The 26,629-nt window shown below is 46.8% G+C and overlaps 1 protein-coding gene across 1 annotated transcript in view; it reads right to left on the reverse strand.

The window, feature by feature from the left end:
• LOC115092958 (E3 ubiquitin-protein ligase HERC2-like) overlaps positions 1 to 26,629 on the reverse strand; it is a 2,733,734-nt gene that overhangs the window by 2,368,345 nt on the left and 338,760 nt on the right. The window contains 1 exon segment of the mRNA XM_029604466.1: positions 14,919 to 15,064. Within this exon segment, the coding sequence (XP_029460326.1) occupies positions 14,919 to 15,064 (146 nt within the window).

Here is a 26,629-nt window from a genome sequence, read left to right on the forward strand (position 1 = left end):
GGCTATGTCAAGGGTGAGTTTGTTCCATGAGTTGAGTGCAGCTTCAGGGGATGTGCTGTCTAGTTTGGACAGGGAGTTGGAGAGTGCTGAGATTAGGTCCTCAGTGGGGCAGGGTTTTCTGAATATGATGGTGTTACTGTGGGAGGTCGTTCTGATGGTAGGGGGGTTTATGGTTAGTTGTGTGTTAATGAGGAAGTGGTCGGACCAGGGAACAGAAGTGCAGGAGTGGGTGTTTGGAGAGTGGATACAGGAGTTAACGAATATAAGGTCTAAGGTGTGTCCGGCTTTATGAGTGGGTGCAGAGATGAGCTGATTAAAGCCAATGGCTTGGAGTGAGTTAAGGAGGGTGTCACAGGAGGAGGAGAGAGGGGATGAGTCAACATGGAGATTGAAGTCTCCAAGTATGACAGCTGGAATTTCAATGTTAATGTTTTCAGATATGACTTCTATTAGAGGGAAGGGTTGTGCTCTAGTAGGCCTGGGGGTGTGTAGACCAGGTAGATTTGAATTTCTGGTGATTTGAACAGGCCAAGTTCAATTTGGGGGGGGGGGGTTTCAATGCTTATTTGTCTAAGTTTAAGATGCTTTTTGACTGCTAGGAGGAGGCCTCCACCTCTTTTTTTTGGGTCTGGGGATAGAGAATATATGTAAGCGGGCGTAGGGAGCTGATTTATTAGGACTATGTCAGAGTCCTTGAGCCAGAATTCTGTGACTGCGCAGATGTCAGGCTTGCAGTCGATCAGTAGATCGTTGAGTATGGGAGTTTTTTGGTGAGAGATTGGGCATTGAACAGAACAATTGAGAGGGTTGTCCTAGTAGCTGAGTCAGAGAGGAGATAAGGATGGGGAGGAGGGATTTGCGCTGAACTGGCGGGTTAGTATAAAGGGGAAAGAGGTGTCTGCGGTTTAGGTGGTGAATACGGGGGATAGGGAGGTTTATCATGATGTGGCAGGTCAAGAGGGAAAGCGCAGGATTGAACGGCAGAGAGCAGAATTTGGTAGGTGGGGGGGTAGAATAGGGGTACTGTCAGAGAGAAGTATTTCAATGGTGAAGATGATTACAGTGTTTAGCTGAGAGTTATATACAGTATATTTATTTATTATTTATTTATTTTTATTTATTCTATACCGATGTTCCTGTATACAATACATATCGCACCGGTTTACATGGAACTGAACTGTCGCCTCAGGGGCGGAATACATTATAACACTATAACATGTTGACATAGAACTTAAGGGAGAACGTTAATGAACAAGGTATACTGAGGCAGGGTGAAAAAACTATGTACATTCTGGGTTTGAGAAGGTGATACAGTTATATCATGCAAAGCACAAGATATGGTATGCTCTGTTTGGCAATAATTTGGTTGATGCTGTCTATGGGTGGGAACCGGAGTCCTAGAGCAGGAACGGATGTGAGAGAAGCCCAGCGATTTAGGTGGGAGCACAAAAGTGGACCCAAGTAGGGGCGCACTAAGGGGCAAGCCCCTTAGGTTGCGCTCCTTCATGCGAGCGACACCTGGCACGTGATGCCAGCAGGCGTAGCTCACTTTTAACGAGGTAGGCTGTCCTTTACAGATGAGGTCACTGTGGGCCACGCACCCCGATCCCGATGGATCTGTGCCGGTGAAGGCTCAAGCGGCGGCGCAGCAAAAAAGGAGCGAGAGGCGGTCGTGGCTCACCTTTAACGAGGTAGGCTGTCCTTTACAGATGAGGTCACTGCGGGGGCGGACTTACTCGGCGGGCAGGCCGGCGCATGAGGTCCGAGGTGCTGCAAAGGCCGCAGATGGTGTTGTGCTTGCTGGCAGGGCCGATCTCGGGCCAGGCACCCCGACCCCGATGGATCTGTGCTGGAAGCACAGGTGCGGTGGCAGCAACAGCAGGACTTGGGCGGTGAAGGCTCGTGTGGCAGCGCAGCAAAAAAGGAGATAAGGGGTAGACATGCACACCCTGATTCCTGAGGAAGGCTGCAACCACCACCAGGCACTTGGTGAATACTCATGGAGCGGACACCAGGCCGAATGGTAGTACACGGTACTGGAAATGACGGGGGCCGACCAGGAATTGCAGGAATTGCAGATATTTGCAATGAGATGCAGTAATTGAGATGTGTGTGTAAGCGTCTTGGAGATCTAGAGAGCATAGCCAATCTCCTCTTTGTAGAAGAGGAAATAGAGAGCCCAAGGTTACCATTTTGAATTTTTCTCTCTGCAAAAATGAGGGCGCGGAGGTCCAGTATCGGGCGTATGCCACCTGACTTTTTTGGTATTAGAAAATACCGAGAATAAAATCCTTGCCTCTGCTGGGAGAGGGGCACTGGTTCTATTGCTCGGGATTTGAGGAGGGATGAGACCTCCTGTTCGAGCAAGGGAGAGTGGTCGGACGCTCCCCACGTCAGCTGAGGTGGAGAGTCCGCTGGAACAGTCAGGAAATTTAGGTGGTAACCCTGAGTGACTACTGCCAGTACCCACTAGTCTGTGGTGACTGTATGCCAAGCGCTGTTGAAGTGGCAGAGCCGACCGGAATGGAAGGAAGAGGAGGTTGGCTTACACTCTCTAGGAAGGAGTCAAAACCCTGACGCTGGTCCAGGCTGAGAAGCTGGCTGAGACTTTTGAGGCCGAGTCTGCCTGGATTGACCTTTTTGATAAGGTCTGGAAGTACTTCCTCTAGAAGCTGAAGGATAAACCTTCCTTGGCTTTTAGGCCGGCCGCTTAGAGTCACGTCTAAAAGTTCTCTTAGGGGCAGATGGGAACTCAGATGGCACAGAAGAAAGCTGGCACAGAGTTTCATGGGGGATCCTTCAACTGTGCCACAGTCTCTCGGAACTTTTCCCCAAAGAGATTATCGCCCACAGTCCAAGACAGCTAACCTGTCTTGGACTTCTGGTCTTAAGTCCGATGATTTGAGCCAGGCCCATCTTCTGGCACTAATTCCTGCTGCAGACACTCTAGAGGCCATGTCAAAGATATCATATGCAGCATGGACCTTGTGCCTTCCAGCATCTAGACCTTTCTGAGCCAGAGTGTGAAGTTGAGTCTGGAGTTGCTCTGGTAAAGAATCAGAGAAGTCCTGGATCCTTTAAAAAAAAGTCTCTGTTATACTGTGTCATGTATAACTGGTAAAAGGCAATGCGAGATATGAGCATGGAGCCATGGAAGACATGCCTGCCAAAGGCATCCAGGGATTTTTGTTCCTTCCCTGGAGGTATGGAAGAATGAGGTTTTGAACGTCGTGCCTTCTTATGGGCTGATTCAAGAACCACAGAGTGATGATCCAATTATGACTTTTGGAACCCAGGAGCTGACTGCACCAGATAGGTGGCATCTGTCTTGAGGTTGACAGGTGGGACCGAACATGGGTGTTCCCAGTTTCTCTTCAGGAGATCAAGTAGGATTTCATGAATAGGTATAGACATGATTTCTTTAGGAGCATCTAGAAATTGGAGTACTTCCAACATCTTGTGTCTAGAGTCCTCTTCCATATGAAGCTGAAAAGGAATGGTTTCAGACATTTCCTTGACAAAATTAATAAAAGACACATCTTCCGGTGGAGAGCATAGTCTCATCTGGGGGAGAGGGCTCTGATGGTAAATTATCTGAATCCTGGGATGAATCATCGGTCCAAGGATTATAGGGCTGATCTCCAGCACCTCTTGGTCTCTAGCAGGGAGAAATGGTGCTAATCCTGAAGGACCAGGCCTAGGCATTGATGGCATCGGAGGAGGCACCGACGGCATCGGAGAAGGAACAGATGGCATCAATGGAGGCACCGAAGGGACCGGTGACATCGATGGACGAGTCAGTGGTAAAACTCCAGACGGTGGAATGGGTAACGGTGTTTCCTCATCATCCGATGATAGTGGAATCGGTGTGGAAGGTACTGGACCCACCGGTGCTCTTGGTTCCATCGGAGGCAGGGCACCGATCAACGCATCCAGTCTACCCAGTAGCGGTGTGAGTGCTAAGGGAATCGGATCAGTGACCGGCTCGGGGACCGGTACCGGAGTCAATGGAGGTTGGAAGCCCTGAAGTGCTTTACTGATGGCCTCTTGGATCATCCGATCCAATTCCTCGCGGAAGCCAGAGGCATGGAACCCTGGCACCAGAGTAGGAGACAGCACTGGCGTAGCCGGAGGGTCCACCGGTGAAGGTGGAATCGCAGATCCCGGCACCACTGAAGGTGGGGAACGCCTCGGTGACCCGGTCACAGAAGAGGATGGGGCCTTTTCTGGACGGGGCTTCTTTGTTGGTGGCTCTGCTGATGTCGAGGACGTGCCTGGATCGACGGACCGAGCCTTCCGATGCTGGTGTCAATGCTTTTCACGGTGTTCTCCTCGGTTCTTTTCTTGAGAATGCAAGGAGGCAATCAACACCTTTGGAATCGTCGAAGCCAGTCGAACAGCAGCGGTGTCCCGGTGCTGGCAAGAACTTGATGGCACCAGCTCGGACGACGTCGAAGCTATCGATGGAGTCGGGGTTTTTAACTGAAAGAGAAAGTCCATTTTCTCTAACCGAGCCTTACGGCCCTTCGGTGTCATTTTGGCACATTTGGTGCAAGTTAAGACATCATGGCTGGACCACTAATTTGTAGTACTGGCTGGATCACAAAACTGATATCCATAACTTCAGGTCCCTCAAATCAGCAGACCCTTGCCAAATGACCTCTCCAACAACAGTTAAAGCATGTGGAATAGACTGTGGCTTCGGTTCTGGGTAGAGAATTTGAGCTGTCCGTCTCCGAGGGATACTGCTGGGATCCTCCATAATCATTGCTGCACCAGGGAGGTTGTGCGGGTTTTCCTTTTAGCCTCCATACATGGGCATTAATTGCACCTGGTGGAAGGCATCTGTCAATTCTAGTGTTTTTTTCCAAAATGAGCCCTGGATGGCATCAGACCGAATTCCACATAGGACAATCAAGTCCATCTAGGAACTATTGTAGAACATAAGAACATAAGAACATAAATTGCCATGCTAGGTCAGACCAAGGGTCCATCAAGCCCAGCATCCTGTTTCCAACAGAGGCCAAAACCAGGCCACAAGAACATGGCAATTACCCAAACATTAAGAAGATCCCATGCTACTGATGCAATTAATAGCAGTGGCTATTCCCTAAGTAAAATTGATTAATAGCCATTAATGGACTTCTCCTCCAAGAACTTATCCAAACCTTTTTTGAACCCAGCTACACTAACTGCACTAACCACATCCTCTGGCAACAAATTCCAGAGCTTTACTGTGCGTTGAGTGAAAAAGATTTTTCTCCGATTAGTCTTAAATGTGCTACTTGCTAACTTCATGGAATGCCCCCTAGTCCTTCTATTATTCGAAAGTGAAAATAACCGAGTCACATCTACTCGTTCAAGACCTCTCATGATCTTAAAGACCTCTATCATATTCCCCCTCAGCCGTCTCTTCTCCAAGCTGAACAGCCCTAATCTCTTCAGCCTTTCCTCACAGGGAAGCTGTTCCATCCCCTTTATCATTTTGGTTGCCCTTCTCTGTACCTTCTCCATCGCAACTATATCTTTTTTGAGATGCGGCGACCAGAATTGTACACAGTATTCAAGGTGCGGTCTCACCATGGAGCGATATAGAGGCATTATGACATTTTCCGTTCTATTAACCATTCCCTTCCTAATAATTCCTAACATTCTATTTGCTTTTTTGACTGCTGCAGCACACTGAGCTGACAATTTTAAAGTATTATCCACTATGATGCCTAGATCTTTTTCCTGGGTGGTAGCTCCTAATATGGAACCTAACATCGTGTAACTACAGCAACGGTTATTTTTCCCTATAGCCAACACCTTGCACTTGTCCACATTAAATTTCATCTGTCATTTGGATGCCCAATCTTCAAGTCTTGCAAGGTCCTCCTGCAATGTATCACAGTCTGCTTGTGATTTAAGTACTCTGAATAATTTTGTATCATCCGCAAATTTGATAACCTCACTCGTTGTATTCCTTTCCAGATCATTTATATATATATTGAAAAGCACTGGTCCAAGTACAGATCCCTGAGGCACTCCACTGTTTACTCTTTTCCACTGAGAAAATTGACCATTTAATCCTACTCTCTGTTCCTGTCTTTTAACCAGCTTGTAATCCACGAAAGGACATCACCTCCTATCCCATGACTTTTTAGTTTTCGTAGCAGCCTCTCATGAGGGACTTTGGCTATTTGGCTATCTCGAGGCCAGTCTTTGCTTCTGGCTGCAGCAACTTCCAGCCAGCATCTTTCAGGCAATGGAACAGGTTTAGGGGCTTCCTTGGGCTGCAGGACGCCCTGCCGGAACTGTTGCCGGTAGGTTTCCAAGTTATACCCAGCTCTTACTAGGATGGCGTCTTGACTTCCACATAGGTGGCTCTTTCATCTGGATTAACTGCTTAAAAAGCAGCTTGGCTTTTGCCCATGAGTAAATTGGCTAGCTACATATTCCAGTTAGCTTCTGGCCAATTCACCATGCGGGTGGCTCTTTCGAAGTTTCTCAAGGAGATCTCAGAGTCACCCCCTGCATTTCTCTTGAACAGGACGGAAAGTGCATTCATCAGTTGTGGCTAGTGCATGGCTTCAGCAACTTCTGCCAGTACCCTCTGTTGCTGGGCGGACTGTTGGATAAACTATTCCTCTAAATTTTGAATAACTTTCTGGAACTGCTGCTGGATTTCCACCAGAACTTGTATCAGCTGATTCATGTTCTTTGCTCCTCCACCTACGCAAGCCGGGCGAGTCTTCAGAATTGAGAAAAGAAACAAAAAAAAAACCTTTCTAGCCTATTCGGCCTTTACTAACTGGGTAACTGCTTAAGGTCTGCTATAACCGCTTCCAAGGCAGTCCCTTCAGTCAGTAGGAGGGGTTTTGTTTTTTTTTTTGCTTTTTGGGCCCCTGCCCATGCTTTCCATTTAGAACAGGGATCCCAATTCTAACACCATACATGTTACCGAGTGATCAGAAAATAGACAGAGAATAGACTTCAGGCTGGATCCTTTAGAAATCTATTTGTAGAACTTAACAGCAAAAGTCTTTGCTACTCTGTAGCTTCACAAAACAAATGTACCAGTTTAACTTATAATTCCATGGGTTTCTCTCTCTCTCGGCTTACTTCTTTCACTCTGAGCCCTCCTAATCCCTCCGGGCCCTTTGCATGGTTAATGCAACTCCAACATTGCTCTCTGCTTCAACGGCAAGGGGAAATGTGGAAAAGAGGATTTGCATTCAGATAACTACCAACAAGGACTGAACTTCACAATCTGGTTAAACAAATAAGTGTGGGGGTAGCTTGCTTATAATGGCAGTTACTACCCTAAACCAGTTAAGCCTAATACATCACTTTGAATGCATATACGGCGTTGCTCTCTCTTCAACAGCAGGGGGATATGTAGAAAACAGGATTCAGACTACATCCAACAAGGCATTGATCTGTGCAGTCGGGGTAAATAAGCATCGGGGTAACTTGCTTGATGCGGTGGTTACTACCCTTAACCATTAAGCCTTATGCTCACCTTTGATGCAACTCCAACATTACACTCTGCATCAATGTCAGGGGAGGGCAGGAAATTTGAATCAGTTACCAACAAGGGCCCTGAACTTGGTGGTTGATGAAACAGATAAGTATGGGAAAATAAGTGTGAGAGCTTGCTGGGCAGACTGGATGGGCTGATTGGTCTTTTTCTGCCGTCATTTCTATGTTTCTATATGGACACTCGTGGTCCCATATGCACGTATATGGGCACACAAGTACTCTTTTTAAAGTTACCGTTCCTATGAACTATGTAAAAAATATTTTTAACTTAATTTGCATTTTTATTACTTTTGCAAGTTTTATTACTTTTGCATTAATTTTATGCTAATAAAAGGTATCAAATTAACAGCACTGGAAATTAAAGTCCTTTATTCATAAACAGATTTAATACAAGCAGTGACAATGTAAGCTTCCCCAAACTGCTCTACACACATATATCAAAATCTTCTTCTGCAGGGACCACTTGTATGTGTGTTAAAACATGACTCAGTCTGAATGATTATGCAATCTTTTGTCGCCATCCTGAGGGACTACAATGGTGCCAATTAGCATTTTGTTTTTTGTGATGCAGACACATGACCCATAGGAATTTATCAATATCATAAATTAATTTCACATAGACCAAACATAAATTAATTTCACATAGACATATGACAAAACTTTTCATCATTACTAATCTGAGCAAGATTTGAACCAATTATCTAGAGGGGGAAGACAGTTCTTTAAACCGCCCAGTATTCTCTCATTATGTTTCCCTTAATACATAGGCTCCAAGCCCCCATAACGGCCAAATGGAAGACCTAGGTTTGAATTCCAAGTCTAATATCTGCACTTAGTGTAATCCACAGATGATGCAGAGACAGCATTCACAGCTCCCAAGTTGAGGACATCCCACTTATTGGGCAAAGACAACAGGATACATACATAGAGAGGGAGCAGGTCCATGGACACTAGCTTAGAATATCCAATGACATAAAAGGTTTTAAACAACTTTTAAAACCTTGGCTATTTAAACAAACCTTCAAAGAGGTGATTCAGTCAGATAACAGACCTTAATGCTGACATTGATAATTTAGGAAACAACTATGTGCAGGAACAAAAAGATGTAAGAAACTAAGGAAGTGAAATTTTTAAAAGTGATATTTGCATTTTTATTACATTTGTGAACACAAATCTGTACATCTAAAGTATAATCCACTCTTACGGATTGAAAAGGCAGTATAGAAAAACAAAAATAAATAAATAAATGGCTGAGGACCATTGCTGAGACAACTGGGTTAGAGCAGGAGAAGGAAGCATTTAAAAAAAAACAAACACACACCCCAAAACCAGAAATTCAAACAAAGGCTTGCTGCACTGTAGCCCAACAAAGGCCTGTTCCAACTCAGCTGGAAGCCCAAAGCAGCTGCGAGGAAAATTCTGTGTCAACCAAAAAGTGCAGTCTCATGAAATGTAGAGATTACTTACCTGATAATCTCCTTTTCCTTAGTGTATGCAGATGGACTCAAAACAAGTGGGTATAGTGTGCTCGTGCTAGCAGTTGGAGACGGATCTGACGTCAGCACGGGTACATATACCCCCGCAGGAAGTGCAGCAATTCAGTAATCTTCCTTGCAAAAGCTTTAACTGACCGATCGATTAAATGAACAGGATTACCCTGACCGATTGATAGTAGCTGGAGACCGCCAGTGTTCTCAACTGGAAGGCGTCAACACCTGGCAGGGTGGATGCCCTATATAAGAAAACATGGCTTACCGTGAGTTGGTGAATCCCCATGTATACCGGCAGCCGGGCGGGATGCTGAGTCCATCTGCATACACTAAGGAAAAGGAGATTATCAGGTAAGTAATCTCTACATTTCCTAGCGTGTAGCAGATAGACTCAAAATAAGTGGGATTTACAAAAGCTACTCCCGGACTGGGCGGGAGGCTGCCCGAGGTCCGTTCAGGATTGCCCTCGCAAATGCTGAGTCCTCCCTGGCCTGGACGTCCAGACGGTAGAATCTGGAGAAGGTATGGAGAGAGGACCACGTTGCCGCTTTACATATCTCTGCAGGCGACAGCATCCTAGTTTCTGCCCAAGAGGCTGCTTGCGCTCTGGTAGAGTGAGCCTTGACCCGTGGAGGCGGTGGTTTCCCTGCTTCTACGTAGGCTGCCTTGATAACTTCTTTGATCCAGCGGGCGATGGTTGCCCGTGAGGCCGCTTCCCCTTGCTTCTTCCCGCTGTGAAGGACGAACAGGTGGTCCGTCTTTCGTACTGCTTTTGACATTTCCAGGAATCTGGACAGTAGCCTGTCGATGTCGAGATGGCGTAGTATTCGACCTTCTTCCGACTTCTTCAAACCTTCCGTGGTAGGCAAGGATATGGTTTGGTTGAGGTGGAAGTGTGAGACTACTTTGGGTAAGAAGGAAGGAACTGTGCGAAGATGGATGGTCTCTGGAGTGATTCGGAGAAACGGATCACGGCAGGACAGCGCTTGTAGCTCTGAGATGCGGCGTGCTGAGCATACGGCCAGCAGGAACACCATCTTCAAGGTTAGCAAACGGAGGGACAGGCCTCGAAGTGGTCTAAAGGCATGTCCCGCTAGAAATTCCAACACTAGGTTGAGGTTCCACAGGGGTACTGGCCACTTCAGTGGCGGGCGAATGTGTTGACTCCTTTCAGGAAACGTGAAACGTCTGGGTGTGTGGCGATGATGTTGCCATCACTCCGGGGACCGGAGCAGGATAGCGCTGCCACTTGAACCTTGATGGAATTGAGGGACAGACCCTTCTGAAGTCCATCTTGCAGGAAATCCAAAATGATAGGGATCTTAGCAGCATGTGGATTGGTGCTGTGAGTTTCGCACCAGGCTTCAAATACTCTCCAGATCCTTATATATGTTAGTGATGTGGAGAACTTGCGTGCTCGGAGGAGTGTATCTATTACCGGCCCAGAGTATCCTCTTTTCTTCAGTCTAGCCCTCTTAATGGCCAGACCGTAAGAGAGAATTGAGCTGGATCCTCGTGAAGGATGGGACCTTGCCACAGCAGGACCCTTTGTGGAGGCAGGGGAAATGGAGTCCCTGCCAGTAATCTTCTCATGTCTGCGTACCAGGGTCTTCTTGGCCAGTCCGGGGCCATTAGAAGAACTAGGCCTCTGTGCCGCTGAATCTTGTGTACAATGGCGCCCAGCAGGGGCTATGAAGGAAAGGCATATAGCAGGATCCCCTGAGGCCATGGCTGTACCAGGGCATCGATCCCCTGGGATAGCGGATCCCACCTGCGGCTGAAATATCTGGGTACTTGAGCGTTGGACCTATCTGCTAGTAGATCCATGCCCGGCGTCCCCCACTGATCCACAATCATCTGGAAAGCTGTGGGCGACAGCTGCCATTCCCCTGGATTTAGGCTTTCTCTGCTGAGGAAGTCTGCCGTGGTGTTGTCCTTCCCGGCGATATGAACGGTGGAGATGTCCTGGAGATTTGCTTCCGCCCAAGTCATCAGGGGGGCTATTTCTAGGGATACCTGTTGGCTTCTGGTTCCGCCCTATCGGTTGATGTATGCCACCATGGTGGCGTTGTCTGACATCACTCTGACCGCTCTGTTGCGAAGTCTGTGGGCAAATCGCAGGCACGCTAGCCTGACTGCCCGTGCCTCTAGTCGGTTGATGTTCCACCCCGACTCTTCTCTGTTCCACCGCCCTTGGGCGGTGAGTTCTTCGCAATGTGCTCCCCATCCGTTCAGGCTGGCATCTGTAGTGAGCAGGGTCCAGGTTGGTGAGGACATTCTTGACCCCCAGCTCATGTGGCCGGGCTGCAACCACCACCGTATCTGATTCCACACTCTGGCTGGTAGAGGTAGGTGTACGGTGTAGTTCTGTGATCGTGGGCTCCACCGAGATAGAAGGGCGCGTTATAATGGTCTCATATGAGCCCGCGCCCATGGTATCACCTCCAGAGTGGATGCCATAAGGCCGAGGACCTGTAAGTAATCCCAAGCTGTGGGCCGGGTGGCGCTCAGCCGGGCCTGCAGACGATTCCGGAGCTTTGATCTTCTCTTGGAGGTCAGGCTGACCTTGTCTTCCTGGGTGTCGAATCGGACTCCTAGGTATTCCAGTGACTGAGAAGGCTGTAGGGAACTCTTGTTCAAGTTTACTACCCATCCTAGGCTTTCCAGAAGAGCTATAACTCTGTTGGGTTGCCTGGCGGCTCTCCTCCGGTGACTTTGCCCTGATCAGCCAATCGTCCAGGTAGGGATGGACGAGGATTCCTTCCTTCCTGAGGGATGCCGCCACTACTACTATGACCTTGGTAAAGGTCCGCGGCGCGGTGGCTAACCCAAAGGGTAAAGCTTGGAACTGGAAGTGTTGGTTCAGGAATTTGAAGCGTAAGTAGCGCTGGTGATCCCGATGGATTGGGATATGCAAGTAGGCCTCCGACAGATCTAGGGATGTGAGAAACTCCCCTGGCTGCACTGAATTTTTGACAGACCGCAGGGTTTCCATGCGAAAGCTGGGGACCCGTAGGTGTCGGTTGACTGACTTGAGGTCCAGGACGGGCCTGAAAGTGCCCTCCTTCTTGGGCACTATGAAATAAATGGAATAATGCCCAGAATTTATCTCCCCTGCAGGCACTGGGATTATGGCTTTTAGGGACAGGAGCCTCTGTAAGGTAACTTCTAGTGCCGTCCTCTTGAGGGGTGAGCAAGGAGATTCCACAAACATGTCCGGCGGGAGCCAAAGAAAGTCCAGGGAGTACCCTTCTCGGATGATGGCGAGGACCCACTGGTCCGAGGTAATCTCGACCCACCTGCAGTAGAAGAGGGTTAGCCTGCCCCCTATGGCTGCTACCCCCTGATGGGTCGGCTGATTGTCATTGTGGGGTACAGCCGGGACCCGAACCCAAGCCGGTTCCCCTCTTGTTGCACTTAGTCCGAAAGGACTGGTTCCTGGCCTGCGGACAAGGTGCTTCGTAGCGAGTCCTGTAAGGGTTGAAGCGCTGAGAGTTTCTACCTCTGGATGGTCTAGGAAAAGGGCACTGGCTCCTCCTTGGCCCGTCTTCTGGTAGACGGGGTAATGGAGAGGCGCCCCATTTATTGGCCAGTTTCTCGAGGTTGCTGCCGAACAGGAGGGATCCCTTAAAGGGCAGTCTCGTGAGACGTGTCTTGGAAGAGGAGTCGGCCGACCAATTACGTAGCCAGAGCTGCCTCCTGGCTGCCACTGCAGATGATACTCCCTTGGCTGCCGTACGGACTAGGTCGGAGGCTGCGTCAATGAGGAACGAGAGAGCTGATTCCATCTCTTCTCCCGGGATGTTGTTCCTAGCCTGTGATAAACAGGAACGCGTCACCACGGTGCAGCAGGTCGCAATTCGTAGGGACATGGCTGCCACCTCAAAGGCTTGTTTCAGAATGGCGTCCATGTGCCGGTCATGTGTATCCTTGAGGGCCGTCCCCCCTTCCACTGGAATGGTGGTGCACTTCACAATTGCGCTAACTATGGCATCTACCTGAGGGCACGCCAGCATTTCCTTGGCTGCCGGGTCTAGGGGGTACATGCCAGCCAAGGCCCGACCCCCTTTGAATGAGGCCTCCGGGCGCATTCCATTCCAGATCGATTAGCTGCTGTGCTGCTTGTAGGAGGGGAAAATGGTGAGTCATTTGACGCAGGCACTCTAACAGGGGGTTCATTCTCGGTTCCCCTGGGGTATCATGGCCCGGAAGAGCCAGTTCCGACAGGCATTGAGAGATCAGGCCTGGAAGATCCTCTTTCAGAAAGAAGCGCCTCATGGTTCGATATGGTTCAATCCCCGAGGGAAATTCTCCCTCCTCAGGGGGCTCTTCGTCTTCCTCAGGGCAATCTGAATCCCCATAAGTGGGGGTTCCGGGTGGCAAGTGGCCGTGCCTAAGCCTTGAGGGTCCAGGGGCCGGGTCATCCGGTACGTATGGATCCGTTCGGGGCGCAGCCTGCATTGTGAGAAAGGCATGAATCCCTTTGAATAATTCCACCCAGGAAAGCGAAGCCGGATCTGGCCTTAGGGGCACCAGGTCTCTCGGGTTTCCTGGCAGCTCCCTGCTGCCTGCTAGGTCCAGGGTGTTCCCTGAGGAACTGGCAAATACGCTGGGCTGCGACCGGTCCTGGCCTGGAACTCCCAGGGCCTCTTCACATTGGGCACATAGGGAGTCTGCTTCCTCGCTCTGAGTGGCTCTGAGGTTGCATGAAAAGCAGCGGCTTATGCCTGATTCCAGAGGTGCCGGCTCCGCTGACGCATGGGCTCTCTTACGCTCCATCTCGTCTGTTAACTCAGCTAGAGTCTGCGCTTTGTAATATGCGCAAAAGATGTGCGCCTACCAATATGCGCTTATCAACGTGCGCTTATCAACTGGCGCCTATGAACGTGCGCCTAGGGATGTGCGCCTATCAGCGGGCGCCTATGAACGTGCGCCTATCAGCGCCGAACAGCATGCGCTGAGCAACGGGCGCCGAACAGTATGCGCTTAGCGACGGGCGCCGAACAGTATGCGCTTAGCGACGGGACGTGCGCCTATCCAGAAGGCGTCGGCGAACAGACAGGCAAAATGGTGACCCCCTTGGCGGGTTGCAACGTAGGCAGACTCTGCTACTCCTCGGTTCCTCTGAGACCAACAAGAAAACGTACGCCTTACCTTGTCTTCGGCGCTTCCCGGCTGCAACCCGGGCGGTCTCCGGCTGCGGGGGGAGAGGGTGATTACAGTCACCGCCGCGCTCGAGGAGGTGCATCCGCTGCCTCTAGGCCGCGCCCGAACTCGTCTCACTTAGGGGCCATCCACGCCGGCACCGAGGCTGCCTCTAGGCCGCGCCCGAACTCGTCTCGCTCGGGGGCCAAGCCACGCCCGAGCACTACTCACTCGGGGGCTAGGTCCCTGCCGCGATTCGGCCACCGGACCGAGGCACTTACCTCCGAGGGACCACGGAAATCGCCTCGGGAAACTCAACTGAGGGAGGGACCGAATGGTATCACCGCAGGAGTGCGGGGCTCGTCTTCAGGTAGGTGTCTTCTATGAATTTAGTCGTTAGAATTTGGAAAAACGGTCAGCGAGCGTGAAGTAGCTCCAAACTGCTTTGGAGACGGAAATTTCTGAATTGCTGCACTTCCTGCGGGGGTATATGTACCCGTGCTGATGTCAGATCCGTCTCCAACTGCTAGCACGAGCACACTATACCCACTTGTTTTGAGTCCATCTGCTACACCCTAGGAAAAGCTATTTTCTGCTTCATATGTAAGGCTTAACTATAGCTCATTTCCAGTGAAAACTAGCTACATAGTTATAAATCTCACTAGAGCTACAGTCTCACATCTGTAAAAGAAAAAGTGAAATACAATTCTCTACCATAAATCTTACTCATTAATGACTGAAAGGAATGTTAGACTGTACCATGTCCTAGTCTGCCATAGTTTCCTCGACCCCACGTGTACAGCTCCCCATCAGCAGTGATAGCTGCACTGTAAGTGCTTCCACAAGCAATGTTAACAACATGCTTCCCAGACAAAGAAGATATCATCTTGGGCTCTTCTAATGACCTAGTTAGAGAAAGAAATATTCACTTACAAGCAAAGCCAGACAAAACAGAAATATTCTTCATATCATCAGAGAAGGATGGTTCCCAGTAAAGAAATGAGATTTTCAAATGCTCACAGACAAGTTAGTTCTAATTAGTGACAGCCTACTTTCTAACACTATATACCTCAGGTATCATGTTGCCAGCAGCTTCAAAACTGGAAAATAGGTTTTCACCGCAAAGAGACTGTGGAAAATGGATAATGAAAAACTGCTATACCATGTCCAGACTGTAATGGGATGTTAATGTGTATACTCAACTTCAGGTTGTAGCTTTGCAAATCTGCTCAGTGGCACTGGGGAAGTTTCAGCTCATCAGCATACTTCTCCCAGCTGCCTTAGTGGTGGACTCTGTCAGGCCTAGATGAAATATTAAGCAAAATAAGGCACCGAAGGAAGGGGAGCACCAGAGAGGTTTTTCCCATAGCTATCATGCCCTTAACTCTTTCACTACCACACTTGACTTTTGTCACATTTTCTGTTAATTGTTCTTATCTGACATGTTCGTCTTTAATCTGCACGTCCAAGGGTATGTAAAAATTCAAGCATTCGGACATACATCCACTGTCTCAGACACACGCATGCTTCTACTCCTGTTCCTGTGCTCAGTATCCCCCCCTCCTTTGGACTGGCTCAGTTCAGCGCAACAAAAACTGTAAAACCCAGATTCAGTCATGCTGAACTTTATAAAATAATTTTAGAAAACAAAAATTGAGTGTTTCCAAATATAGATATTGCCTTATGTATATTTTTAACATTTATGGTCACAAATTGCACAGCTGAGCAGTCATTTTCTCAGTTCAAGCAGATTAAAAATCCTAACAGAACTATGCGACAGGATGCTAAGTATAGAAGCAGATTTGTTAGGCCAGTTTAGTTTTGAGGACTTCATCAAAGTCTTTGCAATTAAAAAAAAGTAGGAGAAAACTTTTTAAAGTTATAATTAGGCAACAGTAAGCATTAGTTTGCATCTTTTGATCCATGTAGATTGAAATGCTATATATCTTCAAGGTTAAAAAGCAATGGAATAAAATATTTCTTTTTTGTATAAATGATCTTTCTCCATTAGAAAATCCTTTTTAAAATATTATCCACCAACATTGATTTCTCTAGAAAGAGAACTGAAAAGTATACCTTCAAGATCACAATTTCAGTACAGATAATATCAGATCTTATTTTGCCTTATAATCATTGGGAGGGTGATTAAAATTATACATTTTTGTATTTGTATTTTTTCACTTATAACAATTTTATTACAAAATGCATGAAAAAGTATTGAAAATTTGCTTTTTTTCTGTTGCCTTAGTTATAACAATAATTTGCTTATATTGCTTACTATTTAGTGTTAAATAAATAAATACAATTTTAGTTGATATTTAATAAAGTTGTGTAGTCTGGCCTGGAAGAAAATTTGTAATGGATTTCACCTTCAGCACTTATTGAGTCTTAATGTCGTCAGTTAAGAAATGGAAGGGCCGAGGGGGCACCATTTTTGGGCTATGTTTAGGGCATCAGTTGGTCTTAATCCAGCCCTAGACTCTGCTTATCACTGTTACCTACCTAGGTCTCTACCAAACCGTGATTCTTATAGTAGACAGTCAAGTAGTGGGGAGGTTGCAACTCATATGCATACTTTTCCCAACTGCCTTAGTGGTAGACTCTGCAATCACCACAACTTACCTGAGTTGGACTACTACCTGTAATGCTTTCCTGGTGTACAAAAAGAGTGCCTTCTGGCCTTCCTGGATGCCGGTGCCATTGAATCTATGCTTGGGTGCACAACAATAGTTTAACTGCGCACGAGAATTGTGCACGGCAGTAGTTATGCTTGTGGCCGTAGTTATACGCATGAAGCGGCTTTGTGCATGGCTGTAGGTATGCACATGGTGTGCACTCCAGTGTGCAAGCAGCAAACTTGTGCCGCAGCTCGTTTGTGCACGCTTCTATGAGATGCGCATAAGTCGCCGGATTGTCCTGCATGTACCGCCGAGGGGAAGGGAAGATAGCGCCAACGACCCCCGCATGCAAGATGGCGCCCCCCCAAGGGTCTCCATGTGTGTGTGGACGCTTTCACAGGATCGGGGCCTAGCCTAATCAAGGGCTGCTCAACCCAATCGGTGCTCCCTTTTTAACTCGCCAGAGTACAGTCGGTACAGCGATCCGAACTCTGAAGACCTGAATTAAAAGTTTCCTTCTTACCTGGACTTGGTGCTTATGCTTGTGCATCGGAAGGTCTCCAGCTGCGGGAGGAGAGGGTTCTACCTTCATCGCCACGCTCGGATGTGCACCCGCTAACACTTAGCCACTCTGGGGTCTAAGTCCACGCCGGGACCAAGGCACCTCTGAGGGATATCGAAGATCACCTCAGGATCACCTTAGGTATCACCGCAGGAGAGCGGGGCTCGATCTTCTTAAGGTAAATTTATCTTCTTCTTGTAATTTTCCTAACACTGTGCTAGTGTATGGGATAGTGTCAGCATCTTCTAGAAGACAGAGTGATGCTAAGGAAGTGAGGTCAGTGCAGGGGTCTATGTACCCACGATGACGTCAGATTGAAATCTGACTCCGGCTCCCATCTGCTAGCAGAGCAGCACATAACCCATTGGTCTGAGTCCATCTGGCTACATGCTAGGAAATAGGGGTTATGTACATGGCCGGGCCCTGAGCGTGTAACCCCCGATACATGCAGAAGTGCCGGGCCAGAAGAAAGAGGTGGGCCGGGACAGCGCCATTAGATGCTGTCCCGGGAAAGCACGTGCCTGCAGCCAGCGGCACGCATAACTTACTTTTGCTCATCAGACCAAGTTAGTTAAAAAAAAAAAAAAAAAAACAACAACAAAAAAAAGAAAAAGCTAGTTAGGGTTAGTTTAGCGGTTGGGGGAGGAGAGGGGAAAAGGGAGGAAAGGTTGATAAGGGTAAAGGAAAGTTCCCTCCCAGTCCGTTCCTTAACTGGAGTGGACTGGGAGAGAACTGGGAAAGGCCTACTCCCATCACTGCATGTTGATTTAGAAAATTCCGCCCCCTCCCCGTGCTTGTGAGTGCCGAACCACCCACACATGCGCGGAGAATTTAAAATCCGACACACATATGCACGCGGGAACTGTATTTTATAACATGCATGTGCATGTTATAAAATCAGCACGTCCATGTGCGCATACTGGGAACCATGCACAGGCCTTTTAAAATCAACCCCAAAGGATTCATCTCTATAAAACCAATTTAAGTATTCCTATCACAAAACTCCTAGATATCCAATCATTTATTTATTTTATTTAGCACATTTATAGCTCACAGATCCCCAAAAAATTGCTCACTGCAAAGTACATAAAACAGTTAAAACACACAAAACCAACAGGACATAAAATAACAGCAATTATATAATATAGAACATCCTGAAGAACATATTCAAATGCCATTTAGACTGATAATATAATAGTTATCTGTCTAAATGGCTTACCTGACTATATTTAGCCGGAAGAAAAAGAAAAAAAAGAGACATTTCAGGGGCTGAGATATCAGGGGCTGAAATATCCGACTAGCCTAGTTGAATATCAGGTACATCCGGCTACATTAGCAGGATAACTTTAAACCTGCTTCTGAGCGGCCTTGTGTGGCTGGACAAGACAAGGCTAAGATATCTGGCTAAGTAGCGCTGTCATCAATTAAACGAAAAATAATTTGCCACATCCCCTACCTCCGTCACACATGGGTGACATTTCCTGGTACGGAAATCTTATGTCAAAATTTCTAGAACTCTAACTTGGCCTCATTGAGCATTCCCAGCATGCATTATAAACAAGCATCCACGCGCGATCCCCTTCAGTCTTAAAATAAAGAATACTAGGATAAAATTTTAAAAAAAGAAAGCAAACCACAGAGTGGAAACCCAACTCCACAGCGTGGCAGGCAGGTTTTGTGAGGACTAACATCCTGCTGTCCTCTGAGAACAGCTGTTACAGGTAAGCAACTCTGCATTCTCCGAGGACAAGCAGGATGGTAGTCCTCACATATGCGTGAATCCCTAGCTACAGAATGTCCCCCAACATAAAAAGGGTACCAACAAAGCACCCAAAACAGTTGCCAATGGATATAACAAGGGTTTTGTTGCTAACGGGGGAGGGGGGGGGGGGAACAGCCTGAACACAAACAACAGGCCCTGCACCAACATAAGCCCACCAGTATTCTCTGCAAAAGCCAACTGTGGATAAATTAAGAAAATTTGATTATTAAAGATAACCATTCCAGCACTTAGCCAACATAAAAACAATGAGCTTAGACAAAAGTTGTAATAACACTAGTCTAGGGCCTGCAATAACATTTTCCAGTAACCCCTGGATCACGCAGCCACGCAGGAGCACAATAGCATAACTATCAGCAGCCAAGGGCAGGAAGGTGGATCCACCTGTTCTTATTAAAGAAAAGGAAATTCAGGTAAGCAGTAATTTCTCCTCTCAAAATACAGACAAGTGGATCCAGAACCAATAGGATGTACGAAAGCTAGTCCCTAACAGGGCGGAAGGCTGCCCGCGGTCTGATCAACACCACTCGCACAAAAGTTGTGTCCTCCTGGGTTGCATATCCATGTGATAATGCTTGGAAAAAAAGGTGTGTAAAGAGGACCACTTCACAGCTCGGCAAATGTCAACAGAAACAAAAAACCTAATCTCCGCCCATGACACTGCCTGAGCCCTAGCGGAAAGAGACCTAACTTGACCAGGCAACGGCTACTCAGCATACACATGGCCATGACTACCTCCTTAATCCAGCAGGCTACTGTAGCCTGCAATGCCAGCTCGCCCTGTTACTCCTCCCGTGGAGAACAAATAGGCAATATGTGTTCCTGAGAGGTTTGGAAAACCTCCAAACACCTCAAGCTATGCCTCTTCACATCCAAGGGCCATAACAGGTGACATTCCTCCGCATCTCTTTCCCTGTCCAGAGATGGCAGGAAAATGGACTGATTCAAGTAAAAATCCGAGACCACTTTTGGCCAAAAAGAATGGAAAGGCTCGCAGCTGTATCGCCCCTTGCTCCTGGCAAGCCAAAGCCTGCAGTTCGAATACTCTATGCGGAGAACAAATTGCCACAAGAAACACCATTTTCAAGGTCAGTAATCACAAGGAGAGACAATGCATCCGTCGAAAAGTAAGGTCCTCCAAAAAATAAAAAACTAGATTAAGATTCCTCAAAGGCACCGGTAACCGCAAGGGAGGACAAAGATGCTTCACTCCTTTCAAGAAACGGACCACATTCAGATGAGCCAACAAGTGTCCACCATTCACCTGACCTAAGAACAGGCAAGAGCCACCACCTGTACCTTTAATAAATTAAAGGTCAACACTTTACTCAATCCAGAAATTCCAAAAAGAGCGGGATCTGAACCAAATGAATAAGAACCCCTCGATCTTCACACCAAGTCTCAAACACTTGCCAAACTCGCACACAGGCTAAGAAAGTGGAGAACTTTCTCGCTGATAGCAAGATGGCAAACACCGCAGCAGAATATCCACACTTCAACAACCAAGCCCTCTCAAGGCCCATAATGTAATACAAAATCTAGTTGGATCTTTGAGAAGAACAGGCCCCCTGCCTTAGCAGATCCCTGTGAGCCAGAAACCGGAGGGGAGAGTTCACCAGGAGCCTTTCGCAAATCTGCATACCATGGACTCCTGGGCCAATGTGGTGCTACCAGAAGCACCATTCCTGTGTGACTCTCGAACCATCAAATCATTCTGCCCAACATGGACCACGGGGTCAAAGGCATACAGCTGCTTCCCTCAGGCCACTCCTGCATGGGGTTATCAATTCCCAAGGACTTTTGATCTCTCCGGCGACTGAAGATGCAAAGAACCTTTGCATTGTGAGAAGTCACCAGAAGGTCCAGAAGGCCCCTGGGATCCACTATGAGTTGGAATGTCTCTGATAAATCCCATTCTCCTGGATCCAGACTCTGACTGCTGAGAAGGTCGGCTCTTACATTGTCTTTTCCTGCAATGTACAAGGTTGAGATCTCCTGAAGATGCACTTCTGCCCATTCCATAAGTTGGGCTATTTCCTGCGACACTTGCTGGCTCTTGGTTCCTCCCTGACGATTGACATACTCTTTCATCGTCGCATTGTCAGACATTATCCGGACTGTTTGACCCTACAAGTGGACAAAAAATTGCAAGCATACCAACTGACTGATGCTCCAGAGAGACTGTTCTGTACTCCCCAACCCTGGAGATTCGCATCAGTCATACCAGCCAGTTCGGTAATCTTAAGAAAAACCCCTTTCTTAGATTTATTTATTTATTTATTTATTTAAATTCTTTTAATATACCGATGCTCAAGACAAGTCTTATCGTACCGGTTTACAATGGAACTAGGGGAAAAACCACATTAACAACTATGGAGGAGAAGACAAAGTTACAATAAACAGGGAGTATAAACTTGGGCGTTAGGAGAGAGGAAGAAGAAGTTCAAACGAATACAACTGGAGAGTAATATAGTTGAGCAGCGAACAGTAGATTAAGTAGCGGTACATATATAAACATAGAGTTGCTTGATTCAGTGGGTAATTTATCATAAGCAGTTACCAGGATAACATTTCCTGCGGGGTAAAGAAGCATAACATTTCTTGTGGGTAAAGGAGCAGGGGAGGAACCGGGTGGGTGAGGGGAGGGCAGGGACCGGAGTGAGGCGAGGCGAGGTGGTGGGGAAAACTGGTAGGAAGGAGGGGGGGGAGGGTGAGAGAGTCAGTACTGGTTGATTTGAGGCTCGTTCAGCAGAATGCTTGCGCGAACAGCCATGTTTTCAGTTTCTTTCTGCAGGAAAGATAGCATTGTTCCTGGCATAGATCCGGGGGTAGTGAATTCCAATGGAGCGGTCCCGCTGTAGATAGTGCTCGTTTATGAATGAAGTTGTGAACCGAGGATTTGATTGGGGGAGCCTGGAGAGAGCCTTTGTATGCGGATCTAATCGGCCTTGCAGAAACATGTAGTTCGAGAGGAATGGAGAGTTGGAGTGTGGATTGCTGGTAGACAGACTTGTGGATGATAGTAAGAGTCTTGAAGAGTATTCTATAATGGATGGGTAGCCAGTGTAGGATTTTTAGGATTGGTGTGATGTGGTCCTTATGACGTGTGTTTGTAAGGATCCTGGCCGCTGTGTTTTGCAGCCTCTGTAGAGGTTTAGGAGATGAGGCGGGAAGACCGAGTAGTAGTGCGTTGCAGTAGTCAATCTTTGAAAACAGAATGGCTTGAAGAACTGAACGGAAATCATGGAAGTGTAAGAGCGGTCTTAGCTGCTTTAGAACCTGTAGCTTAAAGAGCCATTCTTTAGTTGTGGTGTTAATGAACTTTTTGAAGTTCAATCTAGAGTCAAGGGTGGCCCCAAGGTCTCTAACCTGGCTTGCTAGAGGAATAATTGCGTTGTTGGTGAAGGGGTTGTTATCGCTAGGGGAGATGACCAGGAGTTCTGTTTTGGACATATTAAGGACCAGGTTGAGGCTCGAGAAAAGGAGGTTGATGGTGTGTAGGCAGCTGTCCCAAAAGTTTAGAGTAGTGGAGAAGGAGTCCGAGATGGGGATTAGGATCTGCACGTCGTCTGCGAATATAAAGTGGGTGAGGCTATAAGTAATTGGCATAAAGGAAGTAGATAGATATTAAACAGGGTAGGGGAGAGTGATGAACCCTGTGGTACTTCTTGTTTAGAAGGTATGGGGTGGGATTCTTTGTCATTTATTTTAACATTTTAGTGCCTGTTGTTCAGAAGGATTTGAACCAGAGCAGTGCAGAGCCAGAGATGCCTATTTCCATTAGACCGTTGATGAGGATAGTATGGTTTACAGTATCGAACGCCGTGGAAATGTCAAGAAGGGCTAGAAGGTAGGATTGTCCCTTGTCAAGGCCCATCAGGATGCTGTCCATTAAAGAAAGAAGGAGAGATTCTGTGTTTATGCGTTTCCTGAAACCGAATTGAGAAGGGTAGAGAATATTGTGAGAGTCAAGGTAGTCTGTGAGTCGGATGTTGACCAGCTTTTCCATTAGCTTGGCTATAAAAGGTAAGTTTGCAATGGGGCGGAAATTTACAGGGTTAGCTGGGTCCAGGTTGGGTTTTTTTAGTAAGGGCTTCAGAGAAGCAATTTTTAAAGAGTCAGGGACAGATCCTTGAGTGAGGGAGCAATTTATGATGTCAGCCAGAGGTTTAGCAATGGAGAAGGAGTTTGGTCGTTATTTGGTCCAAAGGATGTGATGAAGGCTTCATATTCTTGATTATCGATTCGATTTCCAGGGATGATGTGGGTTCAAGAGATTCTAGCATCTGATTGTGGATAGTTGGTGAGAGATTCTGGCTGGGTGGAGGCGGGGAATTTGATGAAATGTTGGATGTTGCCAGAGGGGCAAGTAGATTTTTGATTTTTTTGTCAAAGAAGATTGCCAACTCAGTAGATTTGTTTTGGGCTTCTTCTTCTGGGAAGGTAGGAGGAACAGGGGTGGTAAGTGCTGCAACATATGAGAAAAGAGTTTTTGGGTCGTATAGGAAGCTGTGTATTTTTTTGGCGTAGAAATCTCGTTTAGTGCGAAGAATGGAGGTTCATTGTGGTTTTATAGGAAGCCCGTGAGGTAGGGGAGGGATCCTTCCGCCAGCGTTGTTCTTTGTGTTGTAGGTCTTGTTTGAGTTTTCTTAATTCGGTTGAGAACCAGGGTTTTTTGTTCGTGCAGGCTGGGTTGATAACTTTTGAAGACATGGGGCAGATTATGTTTGCTACTGAGTGCGTGATAGTTTGCCAGGAGGTAATAGCAGTGTCAGCATCAGAGAGGTCCAGATTAGTTAGGTCTTTGGCAAGGCTGTTGCTGAGTGTGTCCATGGAACATGGTTTCCTGAATTGGATGGAAGATTTAGTGACAATGGGTGTCTGTTTTTGTTTTATTGATAATTCAGTAACTATCAGCAAGTGATCTGACCAAGGGATGGGGGTACAGGTAGGCGGGGAGATGGGCGAGATGGTTTAATTCGTGAATATCAGGTCAAGCGTGTGGCCTGCCTTGTGTGTGGGATTGTTTATAATTTGTTTGAATCCCATAGCCTGGAGGGAGGAAAGATGGGCTTCGCAATTGGATGAGGGAGAGGGGGAGTCAACATGGATGTTGAAGTCTCCTAAAATGATAGCGGAGGAGTTGGTGTTGATGTGTTTGGCTATAATTTCAATGAGAGGAGAGGGGTCAGCTTCTAGTAGCCCCGGGAGGGGCGTATATAAGGCAGATTTGAAGCTGGGTGGATTTGAATAGTCCGATTTCTAGTTTGGTCGTCGATTTAAAGGCTTGCTGGGATAGTCTCAGTTCTTTTTTAGCGATTAACATTATTCCTCCCCCACTTTTTTTTAGGTCTGGGGATAGAGAAGAAATGTATTTATTTATTTATTTATGTTTTTTATATACCGGCATTCGCAATGAATATTGCATCATGTCGGTTTACAATTAACAAGTGTAGAGGGAACAAGAAAGATAATAAATAATAATGATTATAATAATTAATAATAGTAAACATTAAACAAGTGAAGGCGAAGGTTTGCAGTTACAATAAAACAAGGGAGTTATACAACTTGGAACAGAGAAAAGAAGCTAGGATTTTAACAGAGAGAACATCTATGCCAATAGCGGCATTTGTGGCATTAATGAATTACCCTAGTGAAATGAAGTTGTTAATTACTGTGTTATGGTAAATTCTAAGTGATTAGTTAATGATGAATTGAGGTTCAGATTAGGTCTGGAAAGGCTTTCAAAAATAGCCACGTTTTGAGTCTTTTCCTAAATGTGGGAAGGCAGGGTTCCTGTCGCAAATCTGGTGGGATGGAGTTCCATAGTGTTGGTCCTGCCGTGGAGAAAACCCTATCTCTGGCGGATATGTGTCGAGTGGTTTTGGAGTGAGGTACTTGTAGGGATTCTCTGTAAGACTCTCTGATGGGTCTGTAGGAAGTATATTTTTTGAATGGAATTTGAAGATTAAGCAGAGAGAGTTGATGGATTGCTTTGTAAATAGTGGTTATGGACTTATATATGATTCTGTAGTGAATTGGCAGCCAGTGAAGGTCTTTAAGGATTGGTGATATGTGGTCTCTTCTCCGTGTGTTTGTTAATATTCTCGCTGCCGTGTTTTGAACCATCTGCAAGGGTTTAGTGTGAGATGAAGGAAGACCTAATAGTATAGAGTTGCAATAATCTAGCTTAGCAAAGATTATTGATTGCAAAATAGTTCTGTAGTCCTGAAAGTGGAAAAGTGGTCTTATTCTTTTTAAGACTTGGAGTTTGAAGAAGCAGTCCTTGGTAGTTTGATTTATGAATGATTTAAGGTTTAGCCTGTTGTCAATGATAACTCCTAGGTCTCTTACTTGTGGAGTTTGTAAATTGGGTGGTGTGAGTGGATGTTGCTGTTTTCAGAGGAAATTAGGAGGAGTTCGCTTTTTGAAGAATTTAGTATTAGGTTAAGGCTGGAGAGGAGTCCGACAATTTTTAGAAGACAAGTTTCCCAGAATTCTAGAGTTTTAGTGTAGGATTCTTTGATGGGGATGACTATCTGGACATCATCTGCATATAGAAAGTGTTTAAGGTTTAATTTGGTTAGCAGTTGGCAAAGAGGGAGCAGGTAGATATTAAAGAGCGTTGAAATCATATAGTTGTATTGGTAGTTGGATAATTAGGGCAGTATCTGTGTTTTTCAGCCAAGTTACGGTAATGGCACAGATGTCCGGTTGGGTGTCCAGGAGGTGGTCGTTGAGCAAGTGAGATTTTTTTGAGAGTGATTGCGAGTTGACAAGGGTTAAGGTGATTAAAGACAAGCCTAGGAATTGGGTTAGAGGGGAGATCATGATTTGAATCAGGGATCTCATTGAGCGTAGATTGAGTATGGGTTGATTAGCTCTGTAGGGTAGTGAGCGTGGGATAATAGGAATAGGGAAGGTTTGTAGCATGTTGTCTTTTTGGATGACAATGGATGACGGTTAGGACCGTGGAGTGAAGTATTGCTGCTAGAAGAGATGAGTGATGGGATGTTGCTGGGAGTGATGAGAACAGGGTGGTTGATGAGTGCAGGAGACGATGGGTGCTGGAGTGATTGCTGGCGGAGAAGGGTGCTGGATGCTTGCTGGAATAGATGAGTGCTGAAACGATTGCTGGAGGGGAGAGTGCTGGATGAATCGTTAGTAGAGACGGGTGTTAGATGATCGTTGGAGGAGACGAGTGCTGGATGGTCGCTGGAGGAGGCGGGGTGCTCGGAGGTTGCTGGTGGAGGGGATTGGTCGGAGGTTGCTGTCAAAAGGTGAAAAAGGTGAATGCTGTAGATGAGTGCTGGATGAATGCTTTTGTAGGAGAATGTTACGAGAGACTGTTAGATGATCTGCTTGTAACCAGCACTGCAGTTGTGTGCAGGTCTTCATCAGAAGGAGAAGCCAAATCATATAGTCCTGAGACTGAGGGCTCCAATGAGCTAGCAGAGTGCACTGAAGGGAATGCGCATGTGCCCTTGCCCTTGGCACCGCCTCCAGGTTG

The sequence above is a fragment of the Rhinatrema bivittatum genome, chromosome 5 (genome assembly GCF_901001135.1).
Source record: "Rhinatrema bivittatum chromosome 5, aRhiBiv1.1, whole genome shotgun sequence".
NCBI lineage: Eukaryota > Metazoa > Chordata > Amphibia > Gymnophiona > Rhinatrematidae > Rhinatrema > Rhinatrema bivittatum.